This window comes from Gasterosteus aculeatus, chromosome 13 (genome assembly GCF_964276395.1).
Source record: "Gasterosteus aculeatus chromosome 13, fGasAcu3.hap1.1, whole genome shotgun sequence".
Classification (NCBI taxonomy): Eukaryota; Metazoa; Chordata; class Actinopteri; order Perciformes; family Gasterosteidae; genus Gasterosteus; species Gasterosteus aculeatus.
Window position 1 is genome coordinate 4973510 of NC_135701.1, and position 25598 is coordinate 4999107.

The window sequence follows — 25598 nt, forward strand, 5'->3', positions numbered from 1 at the left end:
ATGATAAGATACTATAAGTACTTACAACTTGTTCTGTACTTTTTACAGCACAAAAATGGTAAATTATATTCATAAACAGAGTTTGCTGTGACCATAACATAACCCCGGTCTCACTCACACTCCTTCCTTAAGTCTAGTTTATGCTTCTGCGTTTTCAGAGAGACACAAGGGCACGCACACGCAAGAGCCCCTTGCGTGTCCCTTACGTGCCTTTTCACATCTCCTTGCAACACACGCAAGACATTTGGACGCAGAAGCATGCGCCAGCCTTAGGGGCCATGAATTGAAACGAGTGCAACGACGTTGATGTCCCTTGTCACCTTGTCAGTTTGTTAGTCTTTTTGGGTTGCTGTTGTTGTAATGGTGCATGCTTGCCCCTATGTATTCTATAGTAACTTTAAATAAAAATAATAAAAAGTGTTCTTTTGTTTTTGAGTTATGAGTACCTAATATATTAATTGTGATGTAACAACATTGATAATCTACGTGTTTCTCATTCTGGTCTAATGTGTTTCCGGTTGTTGAGCATCAGTGTCAATCACAGCAGTTTTACATATATGCTTTTCATTTTTTATTTTGAGAAATGCAGACTCCCGATTGGGTACAGGAAAATAAATCCTACCCCTCCTAGAAAAATATCAGCGTGAAGGAGTGCTAACTTTTTAATAACGGATCAAAAATATTGATGCATTGGTTAAAAAAAAAGATAACGAGGAAATTGTGTTCATAGCATAGTATAGTATCGTATATACAGAAGTATAGTTCTCCTTGTTGTGTGTGATACAGTGGAGAAAATAAAGCATTTATTTTGCAGGAATGTAACCAAAGAAACCATTTTCATGACTGTGTGATGTCATCAAATGGTTGCCATGGTTACATGCGTGTCATTTGATCGTCAGGAATGTAACCATAGAAACCATTTGATGACATCCGACATCCGACAGTGTCATTTGACCACTGTGTGACGTCATCAAATGGTCGCTATGGTCACATGCGTGTCATTTGATCTCATCAGTCATTCCTTTGATCCTTATAAGGCAAGACATTCCATAACTCATAACATAACAGAAGGGGCCACTGCAGAGCTCCTGAGAGCTGAAGTTGTGAGCATCTGTCTAATTTTGAAAAAATTTTGATTTTTTTTTTACCCCCAGTACAATGACTCATCTGCACAAAGTCAGGTGAGGTTTTCACAAATATGGACAACACCAGCAGTGAGGAATCATCCTGCATGGAATCCAACTGTGAAACTCCAACCTCACCGGAACCATTGCAGGAAAAAGAGCTTTTCATACTCTGCAACAAGTCTGTACGATACAAAGTATTGGAGTTTATTGGAGAAGGAACTTTTGGCAAAGTAGCGAAGTGTGTCAATATGAATACAAATGAGAATACGGCCATAAAGATCCTCAAAGACGACAATGATTACGACGACGAAGTAGAAATGCTGAAAAAGCTCAGGACCCGCTTTATTAAAGTGCGTTTTCTTTGTGTGTAAGTGACACTGTTTCTCCTTCCTTGTTAAATGTTACTGCGACTTGCGTTTGGTTTTTTTTGTATTCATACCACACATTTAATTGTTTTCCAGCCGCCTGTGAGACGTATTGTGAGACGGGACGCAGGAGCTTCAGGTTCAGGCGGAAAACACTCATTGCGAAGGAAGCTGCGAAGGATTCAGCGCGGAGTCGAGCGAGAAGAAAGCGGGTCAGAGTTTATTTGCTGACTTGTTTCAGGTGCATTGATCGATGTGTTGTGTCCGTACGCATCGCACAGTACTGATTCATTGTTGTTTTTACAGCTGCTGGAATCGAGACAAAGTGAGCTGGCTGATGACGAGGTGGAAATCCGCCACCGTGGAGCTCGCGTCGGGCGGAGGGGACGGCGTTGTTGGCGGCGTCTCGGGTGGATCGTACGGTCGCCACACGCACACGAGCCGCCTGCACAACAGACCTGCCTCGGAAAACACGGCGCCAGTGACGGTCAACGACCCCGAGGAGGCAAACGGACAGTTTACTGAGCTGTAGTTTTTAAACCGCCGTTACCCAAGTGTGGGCAGATCCTCACTTTGTATGTAGTTGTTGTTTGTGTGTTGTTAATAAAGCTCTCTTTGCATAAACATGTGTCAAATGTTCATTTTCTCTATAAATTCATTGACGTCCTGGTTGGTATCCTAATAATAGTGTAGTAGCCTACATAGGATAACAATGAAATGAATATACAGCATAATATGATATAATATATATATAAATAAAATAAGGCGGGTGACCAACAGCGACAGATCTGCCAACCAATCACGAGTGATTGAAAGTTGTGGTTTCATCCAATCATGAACAAGGAAACTCAAGCCTGGTCTGCCCAGGTGTGGTTTTGCTGCCAATCACGAGTGATTTTATTTGTTAGTGGGTTGTGGTTTCATCCAATAAGGAGTAAGGATATTCAAGCCCGCTCGGCTCGGCCACCCGCGGTTTCGCTGCATTCATATGCTAATTCGGGCCATTCGCACCTCCGCCAGCTCTCCGCCTACGTCATGGTTCATTTCCGACAATTTGTGGCACAGACAAACGCAAGACACTGGAGAAAATGATGACGTATTTTGCAGGAATGTAACCATAGAAACCATTTGATGACGTAAATTGGTTGCTATGGTTACATGCCTGTCATGTGATCTCATCAGTCTTCTTTAGAAATAGGAGGCATTCCATAACTCAGAGCATAACAGAAGGGGCCACTGCAGAGCTCCTGAGAGCTGAAGTTGTGAGCATCTGTCTAATTTTGAAAAAACGTTTTACCCCCAGTACAATGACTCATCTGCACAAAGTCAGGTGAGGTTTTCACAAATATGGACAACACCAGGACTGAGGAATCATCCTGCATGGAATCCGACTGTGATACTCCAACCTCACCGGAACCATTGCAGGAAGACGAGCTTTTTATACTCCACAACAAGTCTGTACAATACAAAGTATTGGAGTTTATTGGAGAAGGAGGTTTTGGCAAAGTAGCCAAGTGTGTCAATATGAATACAAATGAGAATACGGCCATTAAGATCCTCAAAGACGTCAATAATTATGCCAAGGAAGTAAAAATGCTGGAAAAGCTCAGGACACTTGACCCAGAGAAAAACAACTTGGTGAGATTTATGGACAGTTTTATAGTCGATGACAAGTCTTGCATCGCTTTTGAGTGTCTAGACAGGAGTCTTTTGGATTTGATGGTACAGAGAGAGGAACGATATACTCTTAATGAAATCCGTCCTATAACCAGTCAGCTACTTGTAGCACTCAACGCCCTGAAGGGTATCGGCCTCCTTCATGCAGACCTAAAACTTGACAACGTTATGCTCGTCAACCACCAAGATGAGCCCTTCAGAGTGAAATTAATTGACTTTGGTGTGGCCCTGCCAGCCTCCGATGTAGAGGAAGGAATGATTGCACAACCTTATGCATACCGAGCACCAGAAGTGTCCTTGGGCCTCCCCATATCTGCTGCCATTGACATGTGGTCACTGGGATGTGTCTTGGCATGTCTGTTTTTATGCCAGAACATCTTCAATGGAGAATCATCGTACGACGTAATGAACACTATTTGCTGTCTGCTTGGTCAGCCACAAGACCACCTGCTAGATGCTGGAAAAAACACTCACCAGTATTTCAAGAGGGAACGCTGCAATCCCAATTCACGATGGAGACTGAAGACACCGGAAGAGTACAAGAAGGAAAATGATGACCAGCTGCAATTGTCAGAGTGGGAATTCGACTATATCAGAAATTTGGCTGATGCAGTAGACATATTTTCAAATGCAATTGACGAGGTTGAAGTTGAAGACACAAAGGCATTTTCAAATCTCCTTCAAATGTTGCTCAATCCAGATGCTGAAATGAGAATAACACCTGAGGAAGCCTTGGAACATTCTTTTGTCACCATGAGTCACCTGGCTGACTACGCTCACAGAAGCTCTTATACACAAGCTGCGTTTGAGCTGATGGTCGTCTGCCCTGCGTGTGATTCAGACGAATGTCATGAATATCTCAGCGATTTTGAAAGCAACACAGAATCATCTGACTCAGGAGAGGTTTTCTCACACGTTGACAACTCCGGGACTGAGGAATCATACTGCATGGGATCCAACTGTGATACTCCAACCTCACCGGAACCATTGCAGGAAGACGAGCTTTTTATACTCCACAACAAGTCTGTACAATACAAAGTATTGGAGTTTATTGGAGAAGGAGGTTTTGGCAAAGTAGCCAAGTGTGTCAATATGAATACAAATGAGAATACGGCCATTAAGATCCTCAAAGACGTCAATAATTATGCCAAGGAAGTAAAAATGCTGGAAAAGCTCAGGACACTTGACCCAGAGAAAAACAACTTGGTGAGATTTATGGACAGTTTTATAGTCGATGACAAGTCTTGCATCGCTTTTGAGTGTCTAGACAGGAGTCTTTTGGATTTGATGGTACAGAGAGAGGAACGATATACTCTTAATGAAATCCGTCCTATAACCCGTCAGTTACTTGTAGCACTCAACGCCCTGAAGGGTATCGGCCTCCTTCATGCAGACCTAAAACTTGACAACGTTATGCTCGTCAACCACCAAGATGAGCCCTTCAGAGTGAAATTAATTGACTTTGGTGTGGCCCTGCCAGCCTCCGATGTAGAGGAAGGAATGATTGCACAACCTTATGCATACCGAGCACCAGAAGTGTCCTTGGGCCTCCCCATATCTGCTGCCATTGACATGTGGTCACTGGGATGTGTCTTGGCATGTCTGTTTTTATGCCAGAACATCTTCAATGGAGAATCATCGTACGACGTAATGAACACTATTTGCTGTCTGCTCGGTCAGCCACAAGACCACCTGCTAGATGCTGGAAAAAACACTCACCAGTATTTCAAGAGTGAACGCTGCTCTCCCAATTCACGATGGAGACTGAAGACACCGGAAGAGTACAAGAAGGAAAATGATGACCAGCTGCAATTGTCAGAGTGGGAATTCGACTATATCAGAAATTTGGCTGATGCAGTAGACATATTTTCAAATGCAATTGACGAGGTTGAAGTTGAAGACACAAAGGCATTTTCAAATCTCCTTCAAATGTTGCTCAATCCAGATGCTGAAATGAGAATAACACCTGAGGAAGCCTTGGAACATTCTTTTGTCACCATGAGTCACCTGGCTGACGACGCTCACAGAAGCTCTTATACACAAGCTGCCTTTGACCTGATGGTCGTCTGCCCTGCGTGTGATTCAGACGAATGTCATGAATATCTCAGCGATTTTGAAAGCAACACGGAATCATCTGACTCAGGAGAGGTTTTCTCAAACATGGACAACTCCAGCAGTGAGGAATCATCCTGCATGGAATCCAACTGTGAATCTCCAACCTCACCGGGACCATTGCAGGAAAAAGAGCTTTTCATACTCCACAACAAGTCTGTACAATACAAAGTATTGGAGTTTATTGGAGAAGGAAGTTTTGGCAAAGTAGCCAAGTGTGTCAATTTGAAAACAAATGAGAATAGGGCCGTAAAGATCCTCAAAGACGGCAATGATTATGCAGAGGAAGTAGAAATGCTGGAAAAGCTCAGGAACCTTGACCCAGAGAGAAACAACTTGGTGAGATTCATGGACAGTTTCATAGTCGATGACAAGTCTTGCATCGCTTTTGAGTGTTTAGACAGGAGTCTTTGGGATTTGATGTTACAGAGAGAGGAACGATTGACTCTTAATGAAATCCGTCCTATAACTCATCAGCTACTTGTAGCACTCAACGCCCTGAAGGGTATCGGCCTCCTTTACACAGACCTGAAACATGACAACGTTATGCTCGTCAACCACCAAGATGAGCCCTTCAGAGTGAAATTAATTGACTTTGGTTTGGCCATGCCAGCCTCCAAAGTATGGGAAGGAATGATTGCACAACCTTGTGCATACCGAGCACCAGAAGTGTCCTTGGGCCTCCCCATATCTGAAGCCATTGACATGTGGTCACTGGGATGTCTCATGGCAACTTTGTTTTTTTGCAAGGACATCTTCAAAGGAGAATCATCGTACGACGTAATGAAAACTATTTGCTGTCTGCTCGGTCAGCCACAAGACCACCTGCTAGATGCTGGAAAAAACACTCACCGGTATTTCAAGAGGAATCGCTGCACTCCCAATTCACGATGGAGACTGAAGACACCAGAAGAGTATGATGACCAGCTGCAATTGTCACAGTGGGATTTCGACCAAATCGGAAATTTGGCTGACGCAGTAGACATACATTCAAATGCAATTGAGGAGGTTGAAGTTGAAGACACAAGGGCATTCTTAAATCTCCTTCAAATGTTGCTCAATTCAGATGCTGAGATGAGAATAACACCTGAGGAAGCCTTGGAACATTCTTTTGTCACCATGAGTCACCTGGCTGACTACGCTCACAGAAGCTCTTATACACAAGCTGCCTTTGAGCTGATGGTCGTCTGCCCTGCGTGTGATTCAGACGAATGTCATGAATATCTCAGCGATTTTGAAAGCAACACGGAATCATCTGACTCAGGAGAGGTTTTCTCAAACATGGACAACTCCAGCAGTGAGGAATCATCCTGCATGGAATCCGACTGTGAAACTCCTTCCTCACCGGAACCATTGCACGAAAAAGAGCTTTTCATACTCCACAACAAGTCTGTACAATACAAAGTATTGGAGTTTATTGGAGAAGGAAGTTTTGGCAAAGTAGCCAAGTGTGTCAATATGAATACAAATGAGACTACGGCCGTAAAGATCATCAAAGACGTCAATGATTTTGCCGAGGAAGTAAAAATGCTGCAAAAGCTCAGGACACTTGACCCAGAGAGAAACAACTTGGTGAGATTCATGGACAGTTTCATAGTCGATGACATGTTTTGCATCGCTTTTGAGTTGCTAGACAGGAGTCTTTGGGATTTGATGTTACAGAGAAAGAAACGATTGACTCTTAATGAAATCCGTCCTATAACCCGTCAGCTACTTGTAGCACTCAACGCCCTGAAGGGTATCGGCCTCCTGTACACAGACCTGAAACTTGACAACGTTATGCTCGTCAACCACCAAGATGAGCCCTTCAGAGTGAAATTAATTGACTTTGGTTTGGCCATGACAGCCTCCGAAGTATGGGAAGGAATGATTGTACAACCTTGTGCATACCGAGCCCCAGAAGTGTCCTTGGGCCTCCCCATATCTGAAGCCATTGACATGTGGTCACTGGGATGTCTCTTGGCAACTTTGTTTTTTTGCAAGAACATCTTCAAAGGAGAATCATCGTACGACGTAATGAAAACTATTTGCTGTCTGCTCGGTCAGCCACAAGACCACCTGCTAGATGCTGGAAAATACACTCACCGGTATTTCAAGAGGAATTTCTGCTCTCCCAATTCACAATGGAGACTGAAGACAACAGAAGAGTATGATGACCAGCTGCAATTGTCACAGTGGGAATTCAACCATATCAGAAATTTGGCTGACGCAGTACACATATATTCAAATGCAATTGAGGAGGTTGAAGTTGAAGACACAAGGGCATTTTTAAATCTCCTTCAAATGTTGCTCAATCCAGATGCTGAGATGAGAATAACACCTGAGGAAGCCTTGGAACATTCTTTTGTCACCATGAGTCACCTGGCTGACTTCGCTCACAGAAGCTCTTATACACAAGCTGCCATTGACCTGATGGTCGTCTGCCCTGCGTGTGATTCAGACAAATGTCATCGATATCTCAGCGATTTTGAAAGCAACATGGAATCAACTGCACCCTCACCGGAACTGCCATGGTTTGGGGTCACGTCTTGTTCTATTTTGTAGTGTCAGGCCTCTGGTGCTCCTGGGTTAACTTCACTTCCTCTAACCCTATGCACCATATAACGTAACCCCGCTGTTACGCCCCAGTCTAGGGGTGCCCAAGGTGCAACGTGAATAGGCCCCAATCTTCCCCGTCTCCCAAGTAGCCACACACACTTTAAGTTTGTATAGGGCAAAAACAAACCACGGCTTCGCCGTTGCCCATCCCCAATATAACAAACAAACCAAAAAACGAACCTAGCTAAAAAATAAGACGCTGACCTACCAAAACAAAGGAGAAAAATAATGACATCAGTCTTACCTACCTAACTACTTTAAAACAGGAGAAAACCAACTCAAAAGAAAAACAGAATACTTTCGGCTTCACGGTATGCTACAAGTGGCTGGTTGGAAGAGGAAGAGGGCGAGGGCGAGGGCGAGGGCGAGGGCGAGGGCGAGGGCGAGGGTTGTGCTCTGCTGCTGTTCTCCCCTGCTCTGGTCTGCTCTGCCTCGGACGCCATCTTGGCTTCCATTATATGCCGGCTGCAGCCAATCACAGGACGGGTGGGAGACAGTCCACCAATCCGCGCCTGGTTGTGGCACATCCCTGTTTGAATAAAGAAACCAGAAAGACACAAAAAGAAACCCACAAACACTCCACATATGACCCCAGTCATAACACCGCCTAACCCTAACCCTCCTCCTGTTTGTACTTTCTCCCTTTCCTCTTGCTGGTTAGTCGTCTTTAAATTCTATTCTTCTATTTTTCCCTCAGACTGTTGAACATTTGATTTGGATACGTGTCCATTTATATTTACGCATGATTTCAAAAATGTTCCTTTTTGTTTTTTTATTTATATTCATTAGTTATCATTTTCAGATCTTTCTGTATTTTAATCATTTTCCTTCCCCCTCCCCCATTTCCTTTTCAGACTTTTTTCATATATCCTTGGGGGGAGCCTTTAGACAAATTTTAACACCTTTCATGGAACTTATTCTTAACCCAGTGTTCCCTAGACTTGCACGTTTTCTTACCCCATCTTACCCACCCCATTCCACCTGATTTTCCAGGAACCATATTAAGTGATGAGCTATAGACCCCTGAAGCTTTTCACCCCCATCCACGACCCACCCCCACCCCTTCACACACAACCCCCATAGGACACCTGACTACTTACTTGATTTAAAAGATGTGCCAGTCAAGTCTACATTGTAAATGCTTAGATATTATGTCTTATTGATAATATCAATGCATAAAATAATGCAACAAGCTGTAGATGAACAATAATTTATTGAACTGGAACATCGATTGAACTGGACACATGGGCACTGGTCTTGATATATGTTCTCTCTTCCACTCCTCTCCTATCTCATCCTGTCCTCTTCTCTCCACACCAGGCAGTCAGACAAATGTAAACCCCCGCCACGTGTGACGGCGTTGTTGAAAAGAACCAGGACATGGAAACCAGGTTCCATGTCCTAAAGTTCTATTCTAATTTCTAAGTTCAAATTCTCACCCTAGTAACCTCTGCCCGTCCGACCACCTGCCCTCTTGACCCCATTTCATCACGTCTTCTACAATCTATCGCTCCTGACCTTCTTTCTTTCCTCACCTGTCTCATCAACAATGCTCTGTTATCTGGCTGTTTTCCCAATTCTCTGAAGGAGGCTCTGAAGAAAACAACTACACTTTAAAAACTGGGATTGGCGTTAATTAATATCTACTAAATAAATAATAGTAATAAACCTAATAAAAAAGACTAAGTAGAGTTTTGAATTACATTGAGTGGAATTTAATAAATGTTTATTTATTAATTACATGTTATATAAATTTGCTTGAGTAAAATCAGCTGTGAATCACTGAGTAGACTTTAATTATATTTTATCAGTAAAGCTTAATATACAGGAAAATTATGAATTTTACCCATTTAGAGTATGTTGTTTTCAATTGAGTGACACGTCCGTCCCACTCATTTTATAACCAAGGTGTTGAAGCAGCTCTTTTGTAAAATTAACAAACATGCCAACTTTCTTTTGACAACATGTCGTCATGTTGTTTCATAGTTTCCGTGACAAGCTAACCTAGCTAGCTAGCTTTAGCTAAGAAGCAGCAGCACACAGAGAGACGCATTACAGTTAATGTTTGCAAAAGAAGAAACAAACATTCGTGCTTCCAAAGGTTAGTAAAGTAAGTTAATGAGGAATATGAGTTATATGAATATCCCTGCATGTCGTTAAAGTAACTTTAACCTGACAAGCTGTTAAAAGCAGCCGGGTTTTACCAGGTGGCTAATGGTCAGCGAAACTAACTGTAAATGTTAACGTTACGTTCGATATATTTAATATTAATTCAATTTATAACATGACAAGAAGTACAGATGTCATGCTTTACATTTTTTCATTTGTCATTGGTCCTTGTAGTATAAATGTCATAATATTGTTGGTATGATGTTCAGCTCATAACAACAGGAATCGGCTGGGTTGCAAAAGATTGATTAGATTGTCACATTTCTGTTTAGTGTATTATGATTAAACAGAAGTTTTAATGCATTTAAAAGGAAAAACACCAGAGGCAGGCCTCAAGGCTTGGGCTTTCTTGTTAAAGCCCTGCCCCATTTGCCTTGGTGCAACCCTATGTGGCGGTATTTGGAAATACTACTATCCAAATAAGCATTTCACCCTATTTTACCCCTAGTCAAATCTGTCTGGAGCTGCAAAAGCTATTTGATATCACAAATCATTGTTGTATATATAGTTACTATGTATTATATACACAAAAATACCATTGAAAACGTTCAACAATTCAGAGCAATTTCTCTATTTTAAAATCAGATTCAAAAGGAAGTGGTCCATGGTCTTTTCTCTGGGGGGACTTTCTTTGCAATCCATGGTCTTTTCTCTTCGGTTATAGACTGTGTCTTTTGGAATGTCTTTCCATCTAAATTTCTATGCGAATCTTGTCAGATTCTTTTCATTCAGCTTCCATTTCTGTTTTCATTTTTGTTCATGTTACTTTCGTTCCACCTTCTTGAGCGAGCTCTGACTGTAGAGAGAACAGTCATTGGTCGACTGATGTCAATGTTGCCAGATACATGATAATTATCCTTCAAATACGACCATTTTGAGCCTTTGGTACGATACAGGCTCAGTTTTGCTAGAAATGGGGAACATTTCCAATCTGGCAACACTGAGCACCTGGCCGCCTCCACTAGTTGCATTTTGTGTACTGCACGTGACATCTGCAGCCACGCCGGTTGTATTTGGAGGATAATTATCGTGTATCTGGCAACATTGAGATCGGTCGACCAATGACTGTTCTCTCTACAGTCAGAGCTCGCGCAAGAAGGTGGAACGTAAGGGAGACACCATTTACAACACTTAAGGGCGGAATAACTAGTCTTATAATCCGCTGCGCCCTATGAAAAATGTTCTAAAATAGGTCATTCATTGAAGGTGCACCTTTTAATCCGGTGCGCCGTATAGTGCGGAAAATACGGTAAAAGAATATGTATTATTTGAATATACTCAAATTCTATTGAAACTGTATCAGTTTGATACAAGGAAATAATATACGTCATGAACAATCATTTTGAAGGGAAGGAAATATACTCAGACACAAAAAACATGAACGTCATGTGAATGAACCAAATACATTGACGTCCACAGTTTGAGATGATTCCAGCTGCGAGTCACGCCGCTTTTACCGCACGAGTCAAGTCTGCTGGAGGACTTATAAGGCAGCAATATAACGCTTGTAATCATAACGTGCAGACTCGAACAAAATCAGTTGACGCAGCATAAAGAGCGACTAGCTCCACTTCAAACTAAGGACGTTCACCCCGGAAACCTCTGTTCATGTCCCGTGTGACACCCCAAAGTCAATGCAGGGCACCAGACTGCGGCCAAATGGTCGCATTTTGTGCCTAAAATTTGACACAGTGCGAGTACATTTTTCATCTACTCGCACATCTGTGACCAGTAAATTACCTGTTTTTTATGTTATTAAAAATTTTTGTTGCTGACAAACTTGTTCTACACTTCAGCCCACTATAGTAAGCGGTAATGCCTGAACGATGTAATTACTTTTTTACGCAAAAGATTGTAAGTTGATTGAAAGTTGAAAGTGAAAATGCTTGCTGTGAAACCGAATGATGCGAATGATATCGAAGTTATCTAAAATAAAAACAAAACAATATATTCCGCTGTTAAAGGAAATTTGTCCAAGGATAAAGTTCCTTTGCTCAGCGTTTTAAATGAAAATATAATGGTGTTTTTATGTTAATTACTTTGTATTGTCTTTATCTGTAGGTCCAGCATGCCAGCAAACAGATCACAGCAGAGATGCAGTACAAGGGATCATGGACTGTGTGGTAAGGATCCCGAAGGAACAGGGCTTTATTTCCTTTTGGAGAGGCAACTTAGCCAAAATGATTTGTTACTTCCCCACCCAAGCCCTCAACTTTGCCTTCAAAGACAAGTACAAGAAGATCTTCCTCGCCGGCGTGCATCCGTACATCAAAAAGACATGTTTTCCAATAACAATATTGAATTCTCACTGACTTGATAAGAGATGAGGCCTCACCAATCACTTGACTCTGATTCTATAGAAGGTCTCTCCCAGATGTTATCAAATTTAATTAATTTAATTGTTAAAGTCAAATAGACCAATTGTTCACAGGACTGTGTGTGTGTCACCCTGTCACACACACACACACACAAATCGCCCAAAAGGCCGTATGGCTGCTTGGAGGTTTGCTTAATAGGATACCAGGCATGAAAACGGGTGACGGGTGAAAAAGGTGAGAAGGATATTAACCCTCTCCGGGTTTTCAACTGATTTGTCCCAGGGATCATTTTTTGCGTACCGACGAGGGGGGGATGGGAATTGACAACAACTAATAGGGGACAAGTCATTAAATACCCGTCATGCATTATATTGCATTGCATATAATGTGTGCTGGCCAACTAGTCTAAAATTAATTTTAGACAAATGTTTACGTACTTTGAAGTCAAAATGCGTATCAGGTGGCAGGTCTGCGTATTGATAGAACGGTGGGTCTGTCCCCTCACCTCAAAATCTACCTCCTCAAGAACGGTCGCGTTAGCTACCGGAGCTTTAGCTAGCTGGCCAACGCCGCGTTCTCTCCTGCCGCGTTAAATGACTCGACTCATCCAGCTGTAGCTAACGTTAGCTAAGTCTATGTCAACAAAGCTCCCGGGTAACTTAACTTATACCAGAAAATATTAAAATGATTGAAACCATCACTCACCCTGTTCGCAATTCACTGAATCTCGCGCTCCCTTCTGACACGCGCACCTGTTCGCAGTCACTGAATATGAATACACCCCCCCAAAAAAACCTCATCGAATCTACACGATTCACGTAGGTCCCCTACTTTGGTTTCAAAACGGCGAATTTCGCCAAAAGGTGAGAGATTTTCATGCCTGACTACTCTGAAGCCACAGTTGAGCAATTCAAATATTAATATTATGTTAATATTTCTGAGCTATGATCAAGCGCTTGCTATGGGGAAAAAGTTCACCTTCTTAATGATTGATAAGCATGACAATAGAAATCGCTGAATTCAACAATTATTGGTGCAGAAAAGATGCTTCATGTTCTCATCTCCAGGGTGGACACGTCTTGGGTAAGGGCATTTTCCTGAAGTTATTAGTGGAAACCGCTCTGGAGCTTTGTTGGGGGGAACTGGCTGGCCTGGGACCTGCTGGTGTAAACGACAGAGGGACATGTTCATATTTTAGAGGAACTGTGTTATCAAATCACAAACCTACTGTACCTTTTGCAGCTTGGGGTTGACCCCTGCCAACCCCAACAAGCCATAATACATAGGTACAGTACAGGTAAACACACACAAACTATCAGTTCATCGGAGATTTCTTAAAAGAGCTGCCTTTAAATGTCTGCTATTCTTCTTGAATCTCTGGAGCATTTTGAACACAGCAAAAGCTGGACCCAGAACCGAGCTACCCACCTAAAGGGGGTCTTGCTGGTGGACCTGTCTGATTTTGTGGTGGACATATAGACGCGGTACAAAGGCACTTCCACGATTGCAGCGCGCTGCTGGTAGCCCATCAGTTGTTCCGGGCGCTTTAGGCTGGTGTTGGCTTGACGGACTGCAGCCTCTTCAAGAAAGCCGGAACGAAACACAACATTATTTTACCTAGTAGGTATAAATGCTAATTGTGTTGGCAAAAACAAATCTGGTTCTAGTGGAATTTTCGGATAACTCTCGGGTTCAACTTGAAAAGCTACGTCTAATTATTCAAGCTGTATTAGAAATATTTACAAACTTTCAGCTGTTTTCAATAAACAACTAAACGTACCTCGAAAACTCAAAAACTCACCAAGTTTTCCCCCATGATGCGTCGCTGTTCCCGTTGCCTGTTGAGTGCCCTGTGACAGAGGCGACTACGAGGCAACTTGCCGGCTACGGGAGTTTTCTTCCTCTCTTTACTTCCTGCTCTGGGCCTCGCAGACTGGCGTGCAATCGCACGGAGAGGACGCTGGTTCAGTGTTGGGAACAGTGGTATAAAACAAAGATCATAGAAAACTGACAGATAAGAAAGGCAGTTTTCACTCACACTCATCCACATCCTGATCCCAGTCCTCATCCGGGCGCATGTTGCTCAGGCCGCTGGAGGGCCCACGTGCCTCCGTGTGGTTTAAGTCCAGTGACTGCAGAGGACTGACGTCAGGAGGAGAGAGGGGGCTCACATCTGTCACCGTGTCCTCCGACTCCTATGTACGGCTCGTAGGCCCATCCCGAGATCCCGTGGAGACCCCTGGGGTCCTTCTCCCTCCAGGGGACGTGGAAGGCTTTCTGGGTCTGGGAAGGGCGGGAGAATCTACACGGCTTCTATCATTTCTGCTCCAGGGCACCAGACTGCGACCAAATGGTCGCATTTTGATTGACGGGGGGGATGACCACGGATGATAGGCTAATGTGTGAAAAGAGGCGAGTCTTGGGGGTTATCGCGGGTCTCCTGTAAACAATGGACAATGGCGAAGCGGACTATTAGTTCGTACTTTCTTCCTAAACTTAATGATATAGAGAAGATAAATTCGCGATGAAACACAACGCCAGTCAGAAACATAAACACAGGCACCGTATCCCTCACCAAGGGGTGATTTTTTGTAGGTGTTTTTTTAAGTGTTAATGCACAAGTTATGTCTACAACTTGTTCTGTTGTTGTCAGTAGAGCATAAATATTAATTTTGTATTTTTATGCTGTATAACTGGTGTATGTTATTAAAACTATTTAATGACATTAGCACAGGTTTATACAATTGTATATTGTCAAATTATTTATCAGTAATACAGTAAAAATGATGGGACAACTTTGCAAGTCGATTTATAGTGCGCGCCCCTAAATTTTCTGCTTGCGCCCCTAAAATTTTAAGTTAGGGGCCACTGTGCTCCATAACTTACATACTTGACTAACGACGTGTACATACCAAAGTTTTAAGCTCTGAGAGGGCAAACATGCCTCAGGGGTGGAAAATGAGATCTTGAGTAGAACGCTATTTATTCATGGCGTCGGGTGTAGATTGCCCCTCTTATTTAGGGTGATGTGCTTGAAAGAACGTTGTTGAAACCTGTTCCTCCCATTCCTTCCCAGTGAGTATGGTGTTTTCAACAGAGGTTTCTTAATAATGGTAATATTTCATGGATTTCATTAACAACCACCACAATACGTTCATATATTTCTTTATTGAGCATCACACAGTTTTCAGAAACAACATATAAAGCCTTAATTAAGTGTAACAAAGGTCGATAACGTTAATTTGTTAATTTGTCATGAATGGGGAAATTAGCTATAAATATTCATGTTTTTTCATACCAGGCTGATTACTAAGTGGTGTTCTTAGTTTCCATCATTTAGTTGATTGATTCTAGCAAAATAAAGCAAATAAAATGACAAGCTAAAAAGCAATGCGTTTAAATAAAATAACAAAGGAATTCTGAATATCAGGCTGGTCTTGAATAATTAAAAAACGCATCTCCTATCTGTCTTTGTTAGATTTTCAGCATTATACACATTTAAACCAGTCTATCATAACATGGACAATCAATGAGGACATTTCTTACCACATACAGTATACATATATATAAAGCATAACATTTAATACTCTTCACCTTTTGAAAAGTCAACTTTAAAGCCTTTGATCCCTTTAGAAGCGATCCGCAGGGCTGCTGTTGGGCCGCTCAATCGTTTTTCGATGAGGCCATTTATTTGATCGGTAAACACATAGATTGACCATCTGTGTATTTATTTTCTCCTTGCTGTTCTCAGCGAGGCTGTGATCACACACAGCGATCACACTGCTCCGTGAGAGAGATTTGGATAATGGCTCAATAGTCTCTGACAAACAGCCAGGCTCGGTAAGCAGTGCGAGTGTCTCTGAGACACATTCTGTTCTGTGTTTCACTGCTGCCTCTTGGATTCTACTCACTGGGATCTCGGTGTGGTAATTGAAATGGGCCGCGCGATCATTTGGCCTAATTGTAAAAGTCATTTTTCCAGGAAAGGTCCACTCAGCTTTCAGCAGAAGACGTTGCGGTAGGTTGCCAAAGGAAGCCAGTCAATAAGTTCAAGAGTTCAGCTCCACCGGATTAACTTAAGCTGTGCAAAGTTTGGATGTTGCCGAAAGGGCTTCTTTAAAAAAATTGGGGTTGTGTATAGCCGTGCTCCAAAGTTCTGAGAGGGGAAATAACAATGGAGTACTGTGGTTTTGAAGAGAGCAATATAGCTTTAGTTCACAGACAGAAAGGCAGATGACGTCATCATGCATAATAACTTTCCGTGTCTTAATGCACCACTGCTACAAGGGACCTGACATCCCCATAACGGCGTTTTCTTAAAGTCGTTTTTTTCATTTATAGCAGCCGTCATTACTGGCTGCCCCTCTTTAGCACACAAATGCATTATTTCAGCTGGAAAAACTCATAATTCATAAGCTCATTACAGAGGCTGTGAATTAAAGAGGCCGCCCGCGTCCTTTTGTGCAATTCCCCGATCAGGAGAGGTCTGTTTTTTTGAAAGTCAAGAACAGTTTCAAAAGCTTTTCACTCTTCCAACTTCTCGAGATTCTCAAAGTGACTTTGAAAGCGGTCGCCGTGTCCTCGTGCCACTCGTCCCTCTTAAGAGCATCGTCTTTGGCCATCAGTGAAGCCACTTGATCATCTCCTCGTGCTGCCGCCGTCGGGTTAGAGGAGAGGAGGCTGAATGCGGTCTGCTCGGCAGTAGGGGGCAGGAGCGATCCACTTGTCTCCCTCTTGTGCTGCCTTTAAGCCTGCGCCCGGTTCCTCTGCAGACCTCAGGTGCATGCAGGGAAGGCGTGCTGCTCCCAAGGTCAGCCGTCTTGAGGAACCGGCACTGGCCGCCGCTCCTCTCTCCTTTCCTCCGATGACTGCCGGACTAATTGGCTGTGGGTTTCGCGGCTCCATCGCGGAAAATGAAAGTGGAGCGAGATGACAGCCCCTCTGGACTATAAGAGATGCAGCTCTTTTTTAAAAGGTCCCATATGGCAATTGCCAGAGCCGGGGCTGTTTGAGGGGAACTCCACATCCTATTTCATAAGCCTTGTCTGCTGTCGTTGATGAGAATGTAATGCAGTGGCAAAGTGCATCTTGCACACTCTCTCCAGCTGTCGGATCACCGCCACGGCAAATAGGCTTATTCATGGATATTGAGTTTACTCCTTCACTCCCTTTTGTGTGCTCTGATTGATGGCGCGTAATCTATTAAGAGGATTTGGGGTGGTTTGGAAATAGGGGGCAAGAAAAACTGCCTTTCTCAATGTGGAGACATTTGGGTCCAAGACTACTGGGACACGGAGGGGAGAACTCCTCGATAAGCATGGCACAGAGGCTCTTGGAGGAGACATTCTGAGCCAACTTCACGCCATGAAAGGAACAGATTCAGTTCCTCCCCAACCCTCGAGTCGCACCAATAAGGATTAATGTAACAATCTCATTAAATCATGGTTTCATGTTGAATCTCATGCCAGCTTAGGTCAAAGGTGCAAAATTGTATTTTCAAAGTATTAATAAAGTAGCAAACTACTGTTGTCTACGAATAGATATAGAAGACGAAATGTGTCCTTGACCAGAGAAGAAGTCACTCTTCCCCTGTGTGTGATTTCCGTTCTTGCTTTACAGAGCACACTTTTAGTGCATGATCATGCATGTGAGTGTGCTCACGGCCCCCCGATCCGCTGCGCACTGCTTTCATGCCGCAGTGAGAGCTCGTACAGCTCGTATCTTTGCAGAGAGGTAGCATCGGCCCTGCGGTTCCCCCTCCGGTCAACACTGTCTAGAACATTTGATCTGCTCCATTAGCTGAAATCTACGTTGAGACCCGGTCGCTGGTTTTCATTTTGAATTTTATTCTGTTGTAAACTCTTGTTTAAACTGTAATCCAGTATTAACTTTAAGAGATTCAACTTTTTAAATGGCCGCAATTTTCATTCCTCAAAGAAAGTTGATTCAACATAGAGGATTTTTGTGATGCTGCTGCTGAATATTTTAGGACACTGGAACATTTGACCAACAGGCAGTCTCATTTCATGTTTACATTTTTGTTATTTTATATTACTTGCCGCGTTGCTCCATTGTTTCAGCCCGCAGTTCTTCTGCTGAGCCATCTTGAGCAATGTTATGGTAACATAGCAAATTACCTTTTTTATGTATTCGTTGTAATTTGGCTGTGGAAACATCTCTATATTGATCCGATTGTATTTACAAAGAAATGTGCCGGTGTGCCGCCCAATCTGACTACTAGAGTTTCCTATTAGCTTAACGTAAGAACGCACTTCTGCACAGAACAGAAGGACTATGTATCATTGAAATGACTCAATGGGTCAAGTGTGCAAGAAACAAGGAAAGGTTGAACTAGTGAACACACACTTTATATACACACATAATAGTGAAGACGATTAAAAAATGGCCGTGGAAGTAAGTTCTGAATAATTACTACTTTGTATTTATTGTAGTCGGTGCATCTCCTCTTAAGGAACTCAAGCAGCTTTGGCTACATGTAGAACGAGTTAGAGCAGCAGAAAATCTTTACATCACAACACATAAAAACAGCAACGACTGATGAGACGACGGGAGGATTCATCTTCGCTCCGTTTTGAGTGAAAGGGTTCTGAACCGGCTTCTGAGAGTTAGTTGGCCGTTTGATGAGAAAGCACGGTAACGATTTGGCGGTGGAATCAACAGCTCGGGGAGCGGACAGCTGTGACAGCTGTGAGAGAGAGCGTGTGTTCCAGTGTCAGGCAGACGTGGAGGGAAGTCCATCAAAGTGGAGCTGGACTATAGTTGTTATTCACGCAGTCAATGCAACGCTCACAGAGACCTCGAGGACCTCTCCATCTTTCTAAGAGACGATGGCTAACATCGGGCTTTGAAAGTAGTGACACTAGGTGGCTGTTTTCCTCCCTGCATTGCTCGCCCTGACATTTATGGAGCGGTTACTTCACATCTCCGAATCAGAAGTTACAGACATATCAGGCCAGCTGGAATCGTGTTCGCTCAAAACGATTCTATAACGGCCTCTAATATCCTTTTGTTAATGATACTTTCACTCAAAGAGATAAACAAATTGACTGGATGCAGTTTGTTTAGTTTTTTGGGTAACTTTGGGCCCGTTTCCCCTCCAGTCGCTCTAGTGCTCCTCATTCATTAGAGGATCGCAGCGACCTTCATCACCACTACGTCAGCAAACCAGCTGCCACAGAGAAACACTCGGAGTTTGTTTTCTAGCCACCTGACAAATGGAAGTCCTGCAGGAATCCAGGAAACCGCCGTTTGTGTCCCACGTGAAACCTGAAGTGATTCTTGAATTATCAAACGTATCAACAAATGTACTAAAAGCCAAAGTATAATGCTTTTCTAAACTTCATGTTTTGTTTCAATTTACATTAATCGGGTGTTACTGCGCCCGTCATCCGGCAGACAAAGCGTTCCCCTCAATATATTTAATTTGGAATGCACTTTAGTTTCATCGGGGCATAATTTAGTAGGAGACAGGGTTAAATTAGAGGAGCTGCAGAGTCTGTGATAACTCTCCGTGGGTTTATCTCACGGGGCAAACTCTTTTACATTACACTGTGTGATCAGACCCCCGAGACACACAGACTCGCACTTCAGACCCCCTGAAAGCCTCAATTGCATAATTTAGGGGGATCTCTTGAATGAAAGCAATAGAAAGACAATTATTCGTAGCCCGCCAGTTGTTGCGGCAGTGTCTTTTAAAAGCTTACCATACTATACCCAGGAGTTTTTCATGGTTTAAATGCAAAACATTTATTCTCAAAAATGTAAAATGAGTGCAAGAGGCGTTGTTTTTCCTTAAATGAGTGAAGAGCGGGACTCCCCCACCACCCTCCCCCCCGGCCGGCATTTCACTCGTTAATTACACATAATCATTTGTTCAAAACAAAATATAATCATTAGTACAGCTGTATGTTGACTTCCAACAACCTGTACAGCTGCCTTGATCTCATTCCCACTTGTTGCCATTTTTGTGACTATTTTTCTGCAGCTGTTTTTCCGGCTCAGCCAGATGACGTCCCTATTTGCACCTTTTGTTGAGCTTGGTCATTTCCCAACAGGGAAAACATCCATTAGTGAGCACAACACCGGACCCATTTAAACAGCCCCAAAAACCCCCAACGTGTTTGGGAATTCAGAGGTCTGGAACAGCGTTTGAAAGAAAGCCATTGCTATATGCATTTATTGTTGTAATCATACAAATATTTCATTCATAATACCCTGTAATACAGTATCATCATCATATGTAGGCATCCGTTCCAATGAGAATCATCATTTTGAAGGTTTTACTGAATCAGTAAACAATGAAGCTCACTTATTTCTACTTGTTTTATTAGAGTGACAAAAATCTGTGTCACTCCTCTTCGTTTACAGTGACTTTGCGAAAGTTTTCAAGTTTTAATTTAACTGCAGTAACATCCAATCAGGTTAAATGGAACATTTTGCTTCTGAATCAAGGTTTTCAACCCGCAAAGCTATTTTGGGTATTGGGAATTTTGTTTCAAAGAGAATAATATCAGTCAATTAACCTTTATAAATAGGGTATTATTGTCTATCTGCGGACCAAACCTACATAAGTAACCTCTTAGACTCTTTGACCTGTTTGACACTTAATAACTTTGCCCATGATAGCTGATTAAAAATATTGCTGAATGTCAAAGTCACCTTCGTAGCAACAGGCAGGTAGGATCCTAGAATGCGCCCACCAAGGTTGGAGTTTCTGTTTATGTAAATAAGGTAATTTATTAAAAATGTGGAAGCATCGCGAAGCATCTGCAAAAACACACAAAAATAGCTGCCGGCAAATGTTGTCCATCTTTTTTTTCATCTATTATTTGCTTTTACCTTGACCCCTGTGGGGAGGGCACGCGCGGCACAATCTGTCTGATAACTACCATCTGTCGTCAAGTGCATCTGTGGACTTTTATTCAACCCCACGAAGCTCAGGAGGTGCTCGCGCCAAACTGTGCAACACCTCCGTTTGGCGCGAGCACCTCACTCTGTGGGATGGAAATATTGATTAAAAAGAGAAAACACTACAATATGCATTATCTTTGTGTTTACTCAGTCATGAATACATTTTGCATCTCAAATAGATCCCTTATCTTTATAGTTTCGATATAGAGAATCGTCTACGGTGCTCCTGCAGAAGTTTAGGAGGAGCTGAGAGGGGAGCTTGGCTTTCTGAAGTTTCCTCAAGAAGAAGAGCCTCTGCTGGGCTTTCTTCACCGGGTGGAGGGTGTTAAGGGCCCACGTCGGATCCTTTGTGATGGGGATACCCAAGAAATTGAAGTTGTTTTCACTCCTCTTCCCCGTTTATGTGGAGAGAGAGAGAGAGAGAGAGAGAGAGAGAGAGAGAGAGAGAGAGACGTGTTCTTCCTGGTTCACCCTGAAATCTACGAGGATCTCTTTGCTTTTCATCGCGATAAGGACGGACAAGGTCAGCACATTGTCAGAGAATGTATGAAACAGACAAAAAGTGTTTTGAGTGAGTGTGAGTCCCTCCCTCCCTCACAAGAGGTCCTTGAGCATTCAGCCATAACCGGGCACAACTGTGTCCAACGGTATGTAGAGCATTGTGCTGCAGCACACAGATTGGCCTTGGACGGACAAAGAGGGGCCCACGCACTCACTCAGGGACAAACGCACACATGTTTAAAAGGTTAAGGACGACTGGGACTTTTACTGTCAAAAACATGGTGACGAAATACATTTCAGTCAGGATCAGTTTTTGTTGTCATATTTTCTAACATTTATTACAAATAAAGACTTCCATTTTGCTTGGCTCTAAAATGATGCCTTAATAGTTACTCCAGCATTTTGTAAGAACTGCAACTTAATGTAAAACATTACGTATTACATGTAAATACAGCAGATGATTACAAAATTTGGGATTACAATGGATTACATTTAGTTAAATTACTACATAATGCCCTGTTATATTGTGCCGTTACTGTTCTACTTTCTGTCCTCCTTGAACGCCTATATTAGCATTAGCTAATCCCCCTCCTTTTAACCGCCGTTAGCTGAGGTTACACAAGTAAACTGTCAACATGTACTGGTAATAATGCCAAGTAGATTCCTCTACGTGTCCAATTTAACAATCTCCCTCAGTGCAATCAAGGCATTATGACTACAGGAAGTCCATCCGTATCATTCAAGCAGCATTAGTGTGAAACACGTCATGCCGAAGTGATTTACTTTAGAATTATATCCATCTCTACCATCACTGAATTATGACCTTTTCCTAAACCCAACTGAAAAAGTTCTGACAAAAGACCATATAAATGTATTGAGTAAGAAGCTTCGGAGGAAAACGGAAGGAAATAACGTAAGTAACATTTCGTCGGCTATAACATGAATCGTTACATGAGGAAACATTGACCTTTGAATGTTGGTTGTAACCAGTAAGGGGTCATTCCTGCATAGACTGCCTTTCACCATGACACACTAAACGCATACATAAAAAGGACACGCATAACAATAGGTATCGCATTTATTTATTCAACTCCTTGATTCGTTTGATTTGTTTTTTGTTTCACTTCATCTCAGCTCCTCGGCATCACGCAGGTCTGTAGGTGAATGTAATCTGCCAGAAAACATCCTCATTTCGAATCGGAGGAGCGAGCTGCTTTACAGGGCCGCCTGGAGCTTCTGGCGTGTTTCATGACTTTCCCAGAAAGCTGTGAATGCTTTCACGCCAGAGAGTAACAGGCTGCGAGGGGCTCTGCTGAGGGCTCTGCGCCTCATGAATATTTCATTGTTTATACCTTTCCTCTTTACTGGGCTCTGTCAGCCCGCTGGTTACCTTCCCCTTGCCATATGCAAAGTGCAGGTACACATAAAGCAGGTGTTTGACAATTTGCTTGTATAGGGACATCATGAGGGCAATCCCGCCCGCCTCGGCAAGAGCGCAACACATGAATAGCCGCGGTGGCGGTGCGCCGCAGAGAAGGCAATTCCGGCAAGTTGTCATGCTGTTTGCAAAGGGGAATGTGAGGGAGTGGGCCAGTTAGTCACAAAACAAGAACAGATGCTGTTCAGAAAAGAATAAGGGTTCATTTGTGTTGAAGTGTCCTCCTTCAACTCGCTCAGCAGGTGTTTTTGAAGGTGGAAGCAGAGAACCGCCACGCACTGAGAATCATGTTTCACCAAAGTCAACTTACTTAGGGGAAAAAAACAACACCCTTTAACTGAGCTTCTCATCAAATCTCAGGTTACAGTTGTGTGTGTATTTTCTTCCGAACGCGGCGGCTTGCAGGTGAATTAGAATTAAATGTAATTGGTGAACATTGGGAATCAGGAATCGGGAACATTTATTGTCAAAATATGTTACGAGGAATACGATGAATTTGACATGGCGGTAGGTGCATCAGACAGTAAGACAATGGACAACAAGACACAAAAACATGCATACAAAAGGTGCAAAAAAAAGTTCAATTTACAAATTTACAATTTAAATACGGAATAAAATATAAGGCTATGGGCTAGGGGGATATTGAACAGACAATTTAAAAATAAAAGAGGTCAGTCCAATGAGGGTGGTGTCATCCGCAGACTGGAGGTGCAGCTGTTGGTGTACAGGGAGAAGAGCAGAGGGGAAAGAACGCAGCCTTGGGGGGAACCGGTGCTGATGGACCGAGAGGCTGAGACACGTTTCCCCAGCTTCACGTGCTGCTTCCTATTGGACAGGAAGTCTGTGATCCACTTGCAGGTGGAGTCGGGCACGTGCAAGTACAGTACAGTCATTTAGCATCTCTCACCGCCTTGCTAAATCTGTATTTTGACTCTTTTGACTTTGTCCCCTCTCCTAAGTGCCTGATCCTTATGCAGTCGTAGCTTTCTGAGTCACGCTGTAAACCAGCGTTTGTCGTTGTTCACCCTCGTGCATGATGGTACGCAGGTGTCCTCACAAAAGCCGATGTAAGAAGTCACAGCCTCTGTGAACTCATCCAGACTGTTGGTAGCAGTCCTGAAAGCATCGCGGCCCGAAGATCCTCTAGTGCCTCAATGGTCCACTTCTTGGATTCCCCCACCACACATTGCAGAGCTTTAGTTCTGCCCGTATGCAGGAATCAGATGGACCATGACGTGGTCAGAGTGTCCCAGCGCAGCACGAGGGACGGCGTGATAATTCCTTGCTTGCTGTGGTGTAACAGTGATCCAGCGTGTTCTCCTCTCTGGTGGGGCATTTAATGAACTGTTTGTACTTCATGGCTGAGATTTCCTTTGCTAAAGTCCCCGAGGACAATAGCTAAGGAGTCCGGGTCGGTCCGCTCCGTATCTGGGCGGTTATTTGGTCCGCTGTGCCTCCTGCACGTTGCCCAGCAGCGGCATGGAAACACCGACTAGGATGAATGAAGCAAACTCACCGGGGGAGTAAAAGGGTTTACAGTTGATGATGAAAGATTCCAGATCTTATGTCATCACCCTAAAAGCCCCTTTTTCAGACATGTATGGGTAACATGTGCTACATGAATTCCTCCTATTTCAAAACCATTCCTAATGTCTTCTGCACATAGATTCAACGTACTGTAAATTATCATTAAGATTTGAATTTGAGTGTAGGATTCGGTAGCAAAATGTAGTAAACCAGCTGAAAATGGGAAGGACGTGATTTACCTATCTGATCTGGATGCCTATGCATTAACCTAGGCCTCCACTAACAAGACTCAATATCTGTCATCTCATAAACTATTCAATTCCATATGCTGACATGAATTCAGTTTTTCTGTAGTGATCCCAGTCAAGTGCAAAAGAAAAGGGGGATTTAGGGTCATATTCATAACATGCTGTAGTGTTCACCAGCTGCACGGTGACATTAAAGTTACTTTCAAGCAGCACACTCACACTCTCCATCCTCCCCCTCCTCCCTGAAAGCAGCGGGTGAGCAGATGCCTCCCCACCGTCCGAGCCATATATCCGTTTGCATGCCCCCCCCTCATCAATAATTAGCCTGTGATGGTGCAGAAGGCCTTGATCATGAGAGAGCGCGCGAGAGCAACAGATTGTGATTGATGGGCGGCGCGTCTGCTGAGACGCGGGTGGAGGAGTCGGTAATGGCACAGACAGCTCGTCAGCAGATGGTCGGTGATATAGAGCCGAGGCCTCGCTGCAGATAGGTTAATTAGCCCGATAAGTAAAAAATGTGTTGTATTTGGCACCGTGTCGAAAACTGGCTGATATTTCCTTCGTATGGTCGCCACTTATCTTTTCCT

The 25598-nt window shown here is 43.2% G+C and overlaps 2 protein-coding genes and 1 long non-coding RNA gene across 3 annotated transcripts; 2 read left to right on the forward strand and 1 right to left on the reverse strand.

Annotated features, from left to right (window-relative positions):
* The first annotated feature begins 1061 nt into the window (after positions 1 to 1061).
* LOC144386340 (uncharacterized) lies at positions 1062 to 2116 on the forward strand. The gene is made up of 2 exons (XR_013452042.1): positions 1062 to 1704; positions 1799 to 2116. It is a non-coding gene; the product is annotated as an uncharacterized LOC144386340 (long non-coding RNA).
* Positions 2117 to 2708: 592 nt separating this feature from the next.
* LOC144386339 (uncharacterized) lies at positions 2709 to 8169 on the forward strand. The gene has a single exon (XM_078087089.1). The coding sequence runs from the start codon at positions 2840 to 2842 to the stop codon at positions 7823 to 7825; it is 4986 nt and encodes a 1661-aa protein (XP_077943215.1). The 5' UTR covers positions 2709 to 2839; the 3' UTR covers positions 7826 to 8169.
* A 5254-nt stretch (positions 8170 to 13423) lies between these two features.
* Positions 13424 to 14726, reverse strand: LOC144386377 (cilia- and flagella-associated protein 97-like). The gene is given in 5 exon segments (XM_078087429.1): positions 13424 to 13530; positions 13799 to 13918; positions 13921 to 13958; positions 14169 to 14402; positions 14404 to 14726. Coding segments are annotated over 5 exon segments (822 nt in total).
* Positions 14727 to 25598: the final 10872 nt, after the last annotated feature.